General features: G+C 51.1%; 1 protein-coding gene across 1 annotated transcript in view; it reads right to left on the bottom strand.

Annotated features, from left to right (window-relative positions):
• The window catches only part of LOC144728264 (procollagen-lysine,2-oxoglutarate 5-dioxygenase 2-like), a 32,402-nt gene extending 19,741 nt beyond the window's left edge, over window positions 1-12,661 (bottom strand). Inside the window, exon 1 of the mRNA XM_078607573.1 lies at window positions 12,304-12,661. Coding sequence (XP_078463699.1) covers window positions 12,304-12,418 — 115 coding nt within the window. The 5' untranslated portion in view covers window positions 12,419-12,661. The remainder of the gene's footprint in view (window positions 1-12,303) is intronic.
• Window positions 12,662-14,939: the final 2,278 nt, after the last annotated feature.

Genomic DNA, 14,939 nt, shown 5'->3' on the forward strand with positions numbered 1-14,939 from the left:
ACCGTGCTAAATGGGTGGTGCAGGGGTGTGTGGGCGACAACAAACTACTAAACACAACAAGCACTTCTAAAAAAATGAGTTTTCAATCGAGATTTGAAAACTCAGTCCGGGTGAAGACGTTGGAACGAGATGATTACATGTTTGCGGTATTAAGCGACCGCAGTGTCTGGAAGAATGCCACAAACCAGTACTTTAATCGCCTAATTGGCCATACAGTTAATGTATATAAATTACTTACTAAGTTCACCGATTGGCTGATCAGATAATATTGAAGTTGGGAGAGGGGGGTCAAGAAATGTGTGCATCCTTCACACTGAAATTCGTCAACGAAGAGCGGACCGAATCCGCGACTGCATTGTTACACGTCCACGAGACCTAGAGAGCGACTCGATCAAATCCGGGAGACTATCAGACCCGACGACAACTCCACGGGGACTGGGCCCATCGGGCCGCACGAAGGACTCCCGACTCAAAAGAGGCCGATGCCGACTAAATGAAGACCGCCGGTAGCAGGCCAGGCCTCGGGGCAGCCGTGCTCCGTGCGTTTTTAAAAAATCCTTTATATTAAGTTCACTTGCTTGCTTGCTTGCGCGCCTACGACCGTGCAAATCTTTCGGTCGTTTTTTAACCCACTTCCCGTGATCCAATCGAGCTGACATTTTGCACACAGACTCGTTGTGCGTGACAATTTATTTTCGTGAAATTTTTTTTCCATAACTTTACACTTTTTAGGAATTTTTTTTTTATATTTAATTACCAATTGCTTAATGGTGGCAGGCAATCATCTGACCCATAGGTGGCATCCATCTCAAGCCAGAGGACGAGAGGACTCTAGCCGCCACGCATATAAAGGATTTATAGTGAAAAACTTTGTTTTTACGGGTTAATTTTTTTCCCTCTTCTTCTTAATCGTCGCGCGGTTTAATAGCGTGGGTGCGATTATTATAGACACACTGCGATTCCCCGTTTATGGCTTCGTAATGCAGGGTGGTGCTGCTGCTGCCGCAGATGTTTAACGCACCCGCCACTCCCTCGACCATTCCTCGTCAAGTTATTGGCCTCCTCTGTATGTACGTTGAACTTCTTGAGAACTTCAGTATTTCAGTTTCATTTATTTGGAATAACCCTGTGAGCCATTCAAGCACTTGATTCGGGTGCAACCGCAACAAACAATAAAATTACAAGATGCATTTAAAATTTACCGTACGCAAATTGAAACATCCCCTACAAAAACAATAACATCTTCTGTGTGTGTGTGGAGTCTGGCGCTTTCTTAGTGGCTGCACAACCACCCCCCTTGCTCGCAATAAAGACCTTTTCTCACTGGCGCACACGAGTAAGTCGAGCGAAATTGATTTCGAGTGGGGTGGGTGGGTGGAGGGGTGGTCGGCCTGTTTTTTTTAATCGCTGTTTTCAAACAGAGCTTTTATTTTGTAATGTAACAACAACAATCTATCCCTTCTCAGCTAGGTTTGAATTAACTGGGACAACACGAAGGAAATTGTCATTTTTGTCCCGAATCAAGCCGCAAAGCTTACCCTATAATGTCTTAGCTGGACGTTTATGTTCATGCACAAACGTGTAACTCACGACCAAATCATTAAATCTACCTTCTGTGCGGCAGTGTATAGAACATAGCTGATGACGATGACGCGGATAATCTCCGATCAGGCAAAACCTCACATCACCTGTTTAACACGTAGGCTTTGGCGACCAATGTTATTCATAATCAAGGGTTTTGGGTTAGATCGCGTAAGTATAAATGTGTCGTAACCCTCCACCACCCGACACAGCCAGTAAGGTTTGCTCACGTAAACAACGCGCCAATTAGTTACCACTTCAGCCCACCGGTGTGTTGGAGAGTAAATCAACAACAATTACCACCTTGTTGGCACAGAGGACACCCACAGAGCAGAAACACAGATTTCCCGTTGACCTGGTCACCCCCAGGCCATCGTTAATCCCATCGTTAAGACCCTCCCCTCCGGGTCAAGTCCATTATCATTTAAGTGACTTAAGTCGTTAAGGTCGCACGCAGCTCCCATCGTCACCCCGACGCAAGTTCACTTTCTCAGCGGACGGCTGCCGGCTGGACCCACTTCCTCCAGCCACCGAGGACGCACGCGCCAAAACGGATCCCTGGCAAGAAGACCGCTCGACCACTGGGGCTTAGACGAGGGGGCCACGCACCGGGTCTCCAAGATATCGGTCACTCCAGACCGTCCACACAACGGCCCCCTCCTTCCCCCGCCCGCCCACTGTTAACAGGGACCATAGATCGCATCCCACGTGTCCGGCAACGGTCCACCGCCATCACCTACTGCCGCTCGCCATTTAAATGGGGGGGGGGGGGGGGCGGGGGGGGGGGGATCGCGTGTCGCTCCGTTCCTCCGTTTACATCGTTTACATCGTTACACGCCGTCGTACAAACAAAGTCGTTAACTTGAATTTCATGCCATCTAAAACAGCGAAGCGTATCAAGTACGTCTATACGGCCAAGGTGCTGCATCGGCAGTGGTGCGCAAAAGACAATTGCATCGTGACTATAGTAATAACGGACTACCTTTATTTATTCCGGAAAGCCTCACCGAGTCCCCAAGACCCTTTGTATGTACAACTTCTTTCGCACCGTACGTAGTCAACTGTGCTAATCGGAGGTGTGCGTGAGGGGGGGGGACGACGACGACAAACTGACAGACAACGCCCCCGATTCGACATTTTTTGGCCAATTCAATTCCAGTTTTCACTGCCACCCGCACGTGGCAGGAATCCGGTGTCAGCTGGCCCCCCAGAAAAAAGACATTGGACCAGCTGTGACATGGCACCTGGTGGGGGTCCTGTGTGGTGACATCTGGTGGTGGGGGCCCTGCATGATGACACCAGCTGGGGCCCTGTGTGGTGACCCCTGGTGGGGCCCTGCGTGGTGACCCCTGGTGGGGCCCTGCGTGGTGACCCCTGGTGGGGCCCTGCGTGGTGACCCCTGGTGGGGCCCTGCGTGGTGACCCCTGGTGGGGGCCCTGCGTGGTGACCCCTGGTGGGGCCCTGCGTGGTGACCCCTGGTGGGGCCCTGCGTGGTGACCCCTGGTGGGGGCCCTGTGTGGTGACCCCTGGTGGGGCCCTGCGTGGTGACCCCTGGTGGGGGCCCTGTGTGGTGACCCCTGGTGGGGCCCTGCGTGGTGACCTCTGGTGGGGGCCCTGCGTGGTGACCCCTGGTGGGGGCCCTGTGTGGTGACCCCTGGTGGGGCCCTGCGTGGTGACCTCTGGTGGGGGCCCTGCGTGGTGACCCCTGGTGGGGCCCTGTGTGGTGACCCCTGGTGGGGCCCTGCGTGGTGACCCCTGGTGGGGGCCCTGTGTGGTGACCCCTGGTGGGGGCCCTGTGTGGTGACCCCTGGTGGGGATCTGTGTGGTGACCCCTGGTGGGGCCCTGCGTGGTGACCCCTGGTGGGGGCCCTGTGTGGTGACACCTGGTGGGGGCCCTGTGTGGTGACCCCTGGTGGGGCCCTGTGTGGTGACACCTGGTGGGGGCCCTGTGTGGTGACCCCTGGTGGGGCCCTGCGTGGTGACCCCTGGTGGGGGCCCTGTGTGGTGACACCTGGTGGGGGCCCTGTGTGGTGACCCCTGGTGGGGCCCTGTGTGGTGACACCTGGTGGGGGCCCTGTGTGGTGACACCTGGTGGGGGCCCTGTGTGGTGACACCTGGTGGGGGCCCTGCGTGGTGACCCCTGGTGGGGCCCTGCGTGGTGACCCCTGGTGGGGGCCCTGTGTGGTGACCCCTGGTGGGGGCCCTGCGTTTGAAAAAGAGCACAAGCCCTCCGGGCCCAGAGCCTCTATGACAAGGACACATCCATTTGGCAAACAGCCTTGTCTCCTTACATACGAGGGCATATAATGACCCTAACACTTTGTTGACCTTTCTGTTACTCTTTGTCGATTTCACCGACCAAGGTCAGACGGCTCTCGGAAACGAGGCGGATCCCCGTCTCCCCGAGTCTCTCACCTGCTGAGAACAAAACGATCAATGGCATCGTGGCTGAGCGTGTACATCTTGCGTGCGTGCGTGCATGTGTGTGCGTGCATGTGTGTGTGTGCACGCGTACGTGTGTGTGCGCGCGTACGTGTGTGTGCTTGCTCATTGTTCGCGCCCTCGCCGTCTCGGCCCCCGCCTGTGTTTTGCTGCCAGCAGCTGAGGAAACAGTCTTGGAATTCCATCGCACGCGCTGATGAATGTTCCTGTTCGAGCTAATCCCGTCGCTCCCTGCCTACTGCCCCCCCTCTCTCTTTACCGGCTCCCCCCTCCCCAGCGCCCCCCCTCCCCACTGCCCCCCCCCTCCCCACTGCCCAAGCCTTCTGAGCCATGCAGTGTTCTAACCACCGCGATCGCCGGCCCTGTGTGCCTGCCATCAGCTTCCCATTAGCCTTGCACGCGCCTACCTCTGCCGCAATTGAGCAAGTTATTGCGCCGTCGTGATTGCTGTGACAACAAAGCAATTGGGAGCAATCTGTACCGATAGCCCTCTCCGTGTCGTGATGAATATGCACGCGTGTCAAAATGTGCGTGTGTGTGTGTGCGTGCGTGTAATGATACGTCTGTCTTATACCTGACAATTTTACCCTGTATTCTTGTACAGGGAAATTAGGAGCAGGTCCATATGGCGTAGAGCCATTTCAATACATGGAAAAACATTTTTTTTGTCTATTTGTTTGTGTTTCTCGCTTGTGATGGGACTTTGTAGGATGAACGTTGAGATTTATAAGGGTACGTGGTGACCAATAAGGTGTGAATTGGTCTGTGATAAGGTAGGCACTGATAAGGGGTTTGACAGATATGATGTCTGTATGTATGGGCAAGTGCTCGCAACGAAGACCACTTGCCCCAACGTTCTAAAGATGAACTGATGCACGTGTGTACATTGCGTGCATATAATGTAGATGTTTGTCGCGTCACTGATCTACCGTGCGAACAGGTTTAGTAAAAGTACAAGCACAGATTTTTTTGCTGTTGCTATATTTGAGACGAAACTGCGGATATGCACGCAGTCGCATGGATAGATGCACGCTTGGAATTTACATTGAGAAATAGGAAGAGGAGCACTTGGTTGAGAGGACACGGGGCAGGGTAAAGACTTCATCCGAACTGGGTTTCGTCAGGGCACCTCGCTAGACAGGATGATGGCTGATGGTCAAGAATAATCGTGGAGTGGCAGCGAAGGGAATGACGCATCGGAGAGCATGTCCACCAAGGAGATGGAGCGATGAAATCAGGTCATGTGCAGGCGACAAGTGGATCAATACATCACAGGGTCACGGAAGGTGGTGGCAGCCTGGACAGGCCTTCATCCAGCAGTGGATTGACCATGGCGGATGGAAATTCGTGATGTCAGTCTCACATGTTCAGTGTATCCAGTTGTGTTTGAGAGTCTCAAACACTCGTCAAAGGTCACAGCTTAACTCTCCCATTCCATGACCCCATTTGACTACCCACGCTACCCAAATGTTTTTTCATTTAGCAACACTATTCCCCGGCCCCCAGCCTGATTCTCAACTTACAAAATATATTAAAAGTGAAACGCATTTAGAAAGGAAACCCAGCGGGCCATGGGTTGTTGTTTTTTTTTACACAAGTCAAAGGCCTTGGCTCATAGGTCATACATAGCTCATGAGCAATACGACTGTAGCGGTCCTTGGTTACTTCCAATGAGAACTCCACTCTGTTCGAGGTACTTCAACCAGTAGCCGAGTCCCCACCGATGGTGAGAGCGAGGACCTCCCTTGAGGACCCTAATTCTGTTTCCCCAGGGTAAACGTTTCGGGTCAACTGCCACTCAAATGAAAACAACCCCCCCCCTGCCCCATGCCGACAGAAGGGGCCTGTTGCCACAACAGACGTCCCTTACCGCCGCGCTAATCTTTTCAATGCTTGCCCAGACGGCGGTGGTATGCACACTTGTGAAAACAGCGCGTGACAGAGAGCGCTACGATGTGGGGATTACCACCGCCACTTCCACCATCATTATAATCATCACAACCATCATCACCATCAACAACATCATCATCATCAGCGGTGCTAGGAGTAAGCAAATTTAGCACAAGCTTAAGCTAACGGGACCCTGGATTCAGGAATTAACAATAATAATAAAACAGTGTGCATGAAATACCAGCTCACATTCAAATCCTAACAAACAAAACTAGAGGATTAAAATAACGTCGTAAGCATCTCTCTTCTTCTCATCTCACTGCTGCTATATTTGTTGTGCCTACATTGCTCTGATCTTGCCAATGCCGTATCTCTTGTCTCTATACATCTTCTGTGATCAATTTGTGTGGCTGGCGCAGTAGAAACAATGGTGCCTCAGAGCAAGGGGCCTTGGTTTGATTTCTGACTAGGGCGTCGTTCTCTGATAATAATGGGGGCGTGTAAAACATACAGAGGGGAAAGTAGGGTGGGTCCTAATGCTACACCATACTCTGAACCCATCTCCAAATCCAACCCAAGGCTTCACACATTGCACGCATTAAATTATTGGTCAACATTTTGTGTATGTATATTGAACTTCTTTCGCACCGTACGTGGCCAACCGTGCCAGGACGCCAAACTAAACTCAAAAAGCAGTTCTAAAAAAACGAGTTTTAAATCTCGTTCAAAAGTGCATATCTCCCAGCGGCGTCCTAATATCAACCCTCGTGTTGCGTCCATCGCTTCACAGCTCCAATCGATTGGATGCGGTACGATTGGAGACGCGCTACGGTGGAGATTGGATGCGGTACGGTGGAGATGGGATGCGGTACGGCTGAGATCATTTATCTTAAAACGTGTTCTCAAGGAGCAGCGTTTAAAATCGAGACAAAAAAAACCGGACGTGTTTTTTGAACGCAGCTGACCACATCGCGCTGGCCGCATGCATGTCCGTACGTATGTCAAACTTCTTTCGCGCCGTACGTAGCCAACCGTGCTACATCGGAGGTGCAACATCGGAAGCCAAGCAGGTATTTTTTTGAGCCTGGCGAGCACCCGGATGGGCAGGCTGCCTGGGAATATCGGTGTGGCAGGCTTGGGCTGCTCGGTGGTCAGCCACAAGGCACCAAAAAGTGAACGAACGTCTTCTTGGTTCTTTCGGTAAAGTCACGTAGAAGGGAAGTAATACAATAATAAAAATATAACATAATAAAACAATTCTCACCAAAATAAAAGTGAACGAACGGTTGAATAACCCCCCCCCCTCTCCAGGGTTCCCTCCCACGTCTTGGCCAGACGTTCATTAAATGGGAGTTGGACAAATAAGCATCTCGGGATGCAGAACCCTCCCCCATAAGGAGTATTGAGACTCGGCGAGGCTTTCCTGGGTGAGATTATTTATAGGTTAGATTTTGCTGCCGTAAATTTCCACGTGACAGTAAGCCACTTTGTTGAGCTATCATTTGTGGCCATGTCGCTTCTGAAAAAAAAGTTAATACCACAAGTGGGCTTTACCTGGTAAGATTACAAAAAAATTGTTCAGTATTAGTTTTAGATCTTTTAAAAGTGATTTGTTTACCTTTCCGATACGTTGCATGCCTGCCGTGTTGTTGTACTTTATGTCGTTGTAACGTTCTGACCCGCCTCTACTGGACATCTGTGCAAAAGAGCTTGGTAGCTCATCGGATTCCTCCAGTAATAAATGCTTATTTTGATTCTGATGGCCACAGCCGAGTGTCACGAGCGTGGCAATGAGATCCTCCGCTGGGGGCATGAGCAGGCGAACGGGGGGGGGGGGGGGGAGCAAGAGGGCTATGCCCCCCCCAGGCCCCTCAAATCTGGCAGACTGCATCTATATCTACCCCCCAGGTTAGACGTATAGGTCAGAGGTTAACGTAAGGTCAGGGGTTAGACTTTAGGCTTAGGAATTTGAGTTAAGGATTTCGGGTTAGGGATAGAGTTTAGGGGTTATAGCTTCAGGTTAGGCATGGGGGTAGGGGAAATTGTTTAGGTGGTTATGTTTAGGTTTAGAAGTTAAGCTTAGGATTCGGGTTAAGGGACTAGAGCTTTGGGTAGGGGTTAGGGGGTGGTAGGGGTAACAAGTAGGGTTTGGGTTGATAAAACTATAATGAAAGCAAGCTCACAAAGTGTTTCACAAACACGCTTGCAAAGTGGTTCTTCAAAATGAAGGTGTTCGTTTCAGAATAAAATGTGTTGATGTACGTGCGAAGAATGTTTGCCTTGTTACAAAATAAATAATGAGGGTACAAAATATTCGGAAGCGGAACCAATAGTTCGCTTCCCTCGGGGTAACAAATATTCCTGGGCTGGACAAATAAATATTCGTGGGGCACGTGTACTCGCGTCGTTTTCTCCCGACGTCGGGAATCAAACTCAGACTTCTGGGTTCGACGTCCCGAGCGCTTAACCACCGCACCCACGGCTCACCACCACCACCATTACGCACGCACACAAGACAAAGATTCGCCGTGTAGCCTACACAAGCTGTTGAGACAAGTGCTGTTGGCGAGCACGCATCAAGCCCGCGACGGCGTACGAGAGGGGGCGTGATGTGGAAAAACAAATTGAGTCGCTTGGTTCGTGGCACGGAGCGCCAACCACCGCGCCACCGCTCGCCACGTATGGACGCACCACACACACCCACACACTCACATACAAATACACACTCAGGGCATATACACAAACACACTCGTGTGAATATACACACACAGACAAACTCTCGGGCTTCCATCACGCCTGGTTGCTTTGAGTCCTACTAAAGCAGTATTCAAGTTACATGTGGAAACTTAACCCCTTCACGTCTTGATGTTTGGTTTTGCTCGTTTAACATTTTATTTAAAGCTCCTTAAATCGATACACACCAGCCACTCAGAGGCGGTGGCTGATTGGGGGGGGGGGGGGTAGCTTGCCCTGGGCCTCACACAAAAAAGGACCCCCTCCAACAACGGGGCCCTGTTAAATGTTACAATTTAAGGGGGCTCCCCCGCCCCCCCACCCCCCAACCAACGTGGCGTTCTTCGTCCAGGCCCCCAGCCCCGGGGGGACCTCCAGGAACTTCCGGGCGGGCCTTTGCCGACGCACGCAACAACGACAAGACGCAAGCATTGCCCTGGGACCTAGAGGCAAAGAATCAAGGCCACCCAAATTCAGCTCGGAGGAGGGGAAGCCGCCGGCCGCTACGTTGTGGACGTGGCGTGCGCGGCCAGGGATGAACGGTGACCGGTTGGTCTTCTTGGTTCTTTCGGTAAAGTCACGTAGAATGGAAATAATAAAATAATAAAATAAAACATAAGATAATTCTCACGACGTTTCGGCCACAACGCAAGCAGCCGTCCTCAGGTGAGAATTATCTTATGTTTTATTTTATTATTTTATTATTTACATTCTACGTGACTTTACCGAAAGAACCAAGAAGATGAATCCCTGCAGTCACGAAAGCTTTAAATCAAAAGGTGACCGGTTGGTCGGGGGTCACCGATTGATAGGGGGGGGGGGGGGTCGAGAACCCGCTGGAAGGTGCCAGGCACGAGAGAAAGACCACGCGGTCCGACCCTGACCTCGAGAAGGTCAAGCCACCGGACTGGAGGGACGCCGTGTCAACGTTGAAAAGGACGCAGCGACGGACCGCGCAGGAGTAGAGAGAGAGAGGCACTGCGAGCAGATAACGGTGATGGGGGCCGGTCTTGGCCCAAAAGGCAAAACGACTCAAAACGAGAAGCCTATACATGCGCCATGGCTCTTAGTGATAACAAAACATTCCTCTGTTTTGTTAAGGCAAAGGCTGTAATCGTCTAAGACGCAACCTCGCAATGTGTACACAGTGTATGTGGTATGTCTGCGTCTCGGGTTTTAATTTTTAACTGCATGCGGTATTTATTTTGGATGAAGTAACCTTCAACTTGCTGGCTAGGTTACATCACGGCTTCCACCCTAATCATCGCCATCATCGGCAACAGCAGCAGCAGCAGTATCACAAGCAGCAACATCATGAGCAGCAGCACTAGAAGCACAATCACCATCATCATTGTTTTTCCATGGTCGTTAAATTGAGTACTCCTGCATCACCAACTAAGGCTGCACTCTTCGATGTGTGTGGGTAAAGGGGCAGGTTAGGGGCCGTCCATAAATGACGTCACGCACCTGGGGTGGGGGGGGGGTCAGACATTTGTGACGATGTGTGACGAGGGGGGGGGGGGTTGAGAAATTGTGACGTCACATCAAAATGCGCAACTTTTAGTAAATGTACACGTTCTACTTAATTAAATAGACTTTTTAATAAATGTTTTCTCCTACGACATAAGAGTGCAGCGCCACATTAAATACGCACTACAATGACAATAGTTTAAAGCGATTTGAAGCATGTTTTATTTTGGGGGGGGGGGGGCAGAGCTTTGTGACGTCATATTTGAGGGGGGGTCTGACTTTTGTGACGCCGTGTGACGAGGGGGGGGGGGTAAAAAATCGTCCAAAATCGCGTGACGTCATTTATACCGACGTAACTTTACCGAGTGTGGTACAGTGGTTCATCCATTGTCTTCAACAGCTGTTACAATCTGGGTCCTTGCATTACCGGTAAAACCGCATGGGGGGGGTATACCAGTAATAAAAACCGGTTACCGGTTAGACACACACGTGGAAACGTCTCCAGCAATAAACGTAACGTTGTAGATTGCTTTTTTTATTACGAAGGCAGATACCACAGTGATGTTAATGGGGTCATCAACGACCGCAGTTGCAATCCAGAGGGCGCAGGTTCGATCCCATCTCTCGCACGCGGCAGTTTAAACGATGGGGGGGGGGATTATTAAATAGCCCCTCCCCCTCTTATCCACCAAGCAAGTCGAGTTCGGTGGGGTGCAGCGTGGGTACACACAAACCTGTCAAAACCCTTATCAGTGCCCTACCTTATCACAGACCAATTCAGACCTGATTGGTCACAAAGTTCCCCTTACAAATCTCAACGTTCATCCTACAAAGTCCCATCATCACAAGGGAGAAACACAAACAAATATACATATATATATGTTTTTTACCGTATCGAAACGGCTGTACGCCGTATGGACCTGAAACCTCAATTTCCCTGTACAAGAATACGGGGTAAACTGTATGGGTTGAGAGCTGTGGGTACATGTACATACATCTGGGTTTACGCATGCACGCATGCATAGTTTAGGTGTGTATTAAGACATTATAGCAGAGTTTACAGGTGTGTACATGTACTTTATATGGTACGTGGAGAGTATAACACAGAGTTTCCATGCGTACACGTGCATAGACGTGTAACACGTAGGTTTTTTTTTACATTGACTTAACGAATGCGTACGTGCAGGACCCCAACGATGTCATAACTTTGCAGACCACAGGTATGCACTCCTTGTCGGGATTGTGCACGAAACCTCGCAGGCGGAGACATCAACATTTGACCGATCGACGCAGAGATTTGCAGATGGGCAAAGGGAGAACACGAAGACAAAGAATCACCCCCCACCCCTGCTAGGTAGAGCTCACACGGATTGTAGGTGTGGACACAGTTAGCGAGCACCTATTAAGGGGCTGGGACGGCGCTAGACGCGGGGGGGGGGGGGGGGGGAGAGAGGATGGTTTGGCGATAAGCAACCACACCCGGCCGTCTTTGTCTCCCCAATGCCGACGTTTCGCACACCCCCCCCAGCTTGCAGCAGAGGTCCAGAACAGGTTCGGATGTTCAAGTGACGTTTAGCCGTGGACGTTGGAGAGACAAAGACGTCGGTGGGGTCTTGGGTCTGGCCACACAACAAATCGGTGCTCGCTAACAGCATTTGCGACAGCAGTGTGTAGGGCTTTTGTGTTTCCCTACTCCGTGAATACCAAGACACACTCGCGCACAAAGACAAAGCTCCCCCGTGTAGCCTCCATAGGCTTGTTGAGACGCGTACTGTTTGCGAGCATCTACGAAAGTCGCAACGGCTGACGAATGTGGTGGTGTGGCAAACACCGACCACGCCCGGCCGCCTTTGTATCCAAAGACACAAATATCCCCCGTATAGCCTGTAACAGGCTGTTGGGGCAAGTGCCGTTAGCGAGTAGCACCGATGAAGACCGGCACGGAACACGAGGGGGGGGTGGGGTGGCCAGCACCACGCCCGGCCGCCTTTGTCTCCCTAGCGGCGATGCTTACACAACCGCGCACGAGGTAATCATTCAAGGCCGAGTCGACCTAGGGGTGGGGGGGGGGAGATAGAGAGAGGCAGAGGCCCAGGACCGGTTCAGAAAAAACGCCACCGGCGTTGGTTGCATGCGTAAGACAACCCACCCCCTTGCAGGGCTCACGGAGCCACCGCTGACACTCACCGCGTGGGATTCCGTCCCCTTTGCACCCAGGAGCAGGCGCGGTGCAGGCGAGGAGACACCACAGGCAGAGCGAGCAGAGCCCCAGCGAAGCGCCACCGCGTCCCAGATCCATCATGGCCAACTCCAGCCACACGCGGACTCTGCCACGGATTTTTTTGGGGGGTGGCCCAGCCACACGAACACAAAGATTCCACCACCACCACTCCTTCTCCCAAGCCGAGTAGCCTCGCTCAGGATGTTGGGGCAAGGGCTCTGTTAGCGGCACCACCACCAGCAACAAGCAAGTAGCACCAGCAGGCGTGGAGGCAGCAGTGAACGGTGATGCGGGCGGTGGCAATGCTTGCTGCTGTGTGGTGTGTGTTCTTCACGGCGTGTGCGTGTTCTTCACGAGATCGCGTCACGCGCGTGTCCGAGTGGGCGAGTCGCTAGCTTGTCCGCGCTCATGGAGGGAGGGAGGGAGCGTGGCGAATCTGTGCGGGAGCTCCTCTCTGGCTGATGAGAGGAAGGGCGAGAGGGAAGATGCTGAGATGATTCCTCCTCGCAGCTCGATTTGACTCCGCGTGACGCGGTTCTCCCTTCTCACCCCTCCCCCTTCGCCCCCCCTCCTCTCTTCTCTCGTGAACAAATTCCCACCATCACCACCGCCGCCTGATGAACCCCCCCCCCTCCCACCATTACTCTCCCACATCACCCGTCCCCTACAGCCTTCCGTGCATCTCCTCCAACATTGCATCTCCCACCCCTCATCTCATCTCCTCTATCTCGCATCTCCTACAATTGCCGACTACTACTGCACCTCCTGCCGTTTTCCGTCTCCTCCTACCTCTTACATCTCTCACCACCCCCGAACAATACCTGTTCATAAACCTTCGAATGTCGATTTGAAGATGTGTCCAGGTGGGTTTTCAGGGCGCCTCTCGAGGCTGAGTGCCGACTAATATGATCGCTTGTGGTCCAGCCATGAAGAGGCGAGGGTTGGTGGATCACGTAGAGATGTGCGAGGTAGCCAGCAGATATCGTCACAGGCAGTGGCTTTGTGAATCCGCCTGTGCGGTGTTTTAAAAAATATATCCTGGTTCACTGGTGTCCTCTCACGTGCAAAACACGAATTTATCGAATTCGCCAAACATCCTCACGCGGCAAGATCTTACTGACAAAGAGTACTCGGCGAAGCTCCCTTGACGAAATAAATTACGATAATTACGATAATAGTTTTTTTACCCTTTTATCTGGCAACAAAACTGACTGCATAGACCACAATACCTGCAGTAATGATGCAAACAAAAAACATAACTCTGATAATGTATGCACTGTCCTTGAAGTTGATTGGTCCACACCCGAGACAGCTTTTCTTAGAGCCTAGTCTCACATGGTGTTGGACCAGATGACGCCAAAAGGCGCACAACTCAAAGACAATGCACCATCAGAGTATGAGAGCTCGGGGTAAGCATTTACACCATTGGAACCTCATTTGCCAGTAGAAAAATATGATAATAGTTTTTTTTACCCTTTAATCTGGCAACAACACTGACACCTTTATTTTGTTGCCAGATAAAAGGGTAAAAAAACCAATTATCATATTTTTCTACTGGCAAATGAGGTTCCAATAGTGTGAAATAAATTACGTTAAAAGTGGACCCTGGCCGGTACTTAAACTATGGTTTTACGAACCCCGAGGTTCTACCGAGTCTGTACAAACCGAGCTGGTGTTACCGGCATAAACTGCGCCATTGGCCGGTTTAAAGGGTGGCCCAGTGCCTCGGAGCAAGAGCCTGGGTTTGATTCCAGACTCGGGTGCTTTTCTGTCTGGTTGGTTTCTGTATTCTAGATTTGAAGCTTTCGTGACTGCAAGGATTCATACTCTGAGGTTTTTTTCGGTAAAGTCACGTAAGTAAAAAAATAATGATAAAAGAATAAATGGGGAAAAAATGTAAATTAATTAATTAATTATTATTTAGCATTCTTTTTTACCCACGTGACTTTACCGAAAAAACCCTAAGAGTATGGTTTCTGTATTTCTCCCCTGTTCAGCGCGGGTTTCCTCTGGATTCTCCAGTTTCCTGCCAATAGCCCAAACCACACAAAATCATCTCAAAGCAAAAAAACATACCTTAACATTACTCAATTAGGATTACAGGTAACAACATCGCAACTTAGGTGAACATTCGCCAACGACCTTCTTGAAAGGTGAGTCCTGTGACTCGGCGAGGCTCGTGTGTTCACAAACGGAATAACAATAAAGCCCGAAACTCAAAGGCGTGAGTCGCAGTAGCGTCTAAAGGGTGCCAATCAGCGATTCATACGCCGCGCGTGTTGACACTAAGCAGAATCTGGTGCGTTTCGTGGGGGCTATTTAACAATACTTCACACCGCCGGTGGTGTGGTGAAGCATAGTGCGGGTCGGTGAGCATAGAACGATAGAAGGACAGTACAACATTGGCTTTTGCTGCACTGCCCTCTGCTGCTCACCACGTGACTTCGCAACTTTTGTATGCAAAGCGGTCGCCCATCTAAGCGCTACCCAGGCGCGTGATTTGCTGAGCTGAGATCGAGAATCGGGTGCGTTGCGGGTGACGAGGTTGGTATGTGGCAGCGTCATTGATGCACGAAAGATTCAAACCCAACTTACGAGCGTC

The sequence above is a fragment of the Lampetra planeri genome, chromosome 28, assembly GCF_965212315.1.
Source record: "Lampetra planeri chromosome 28, kcLamPlan1.2.h2, whole genome shotgun sequence".
Lineage (NCBI taxonomy): Eukaryota > Metazoa > Chordata > Hyperoartia > Petromyzontiformes > Petromyzontidae > Lampetra > Lampetra planeri.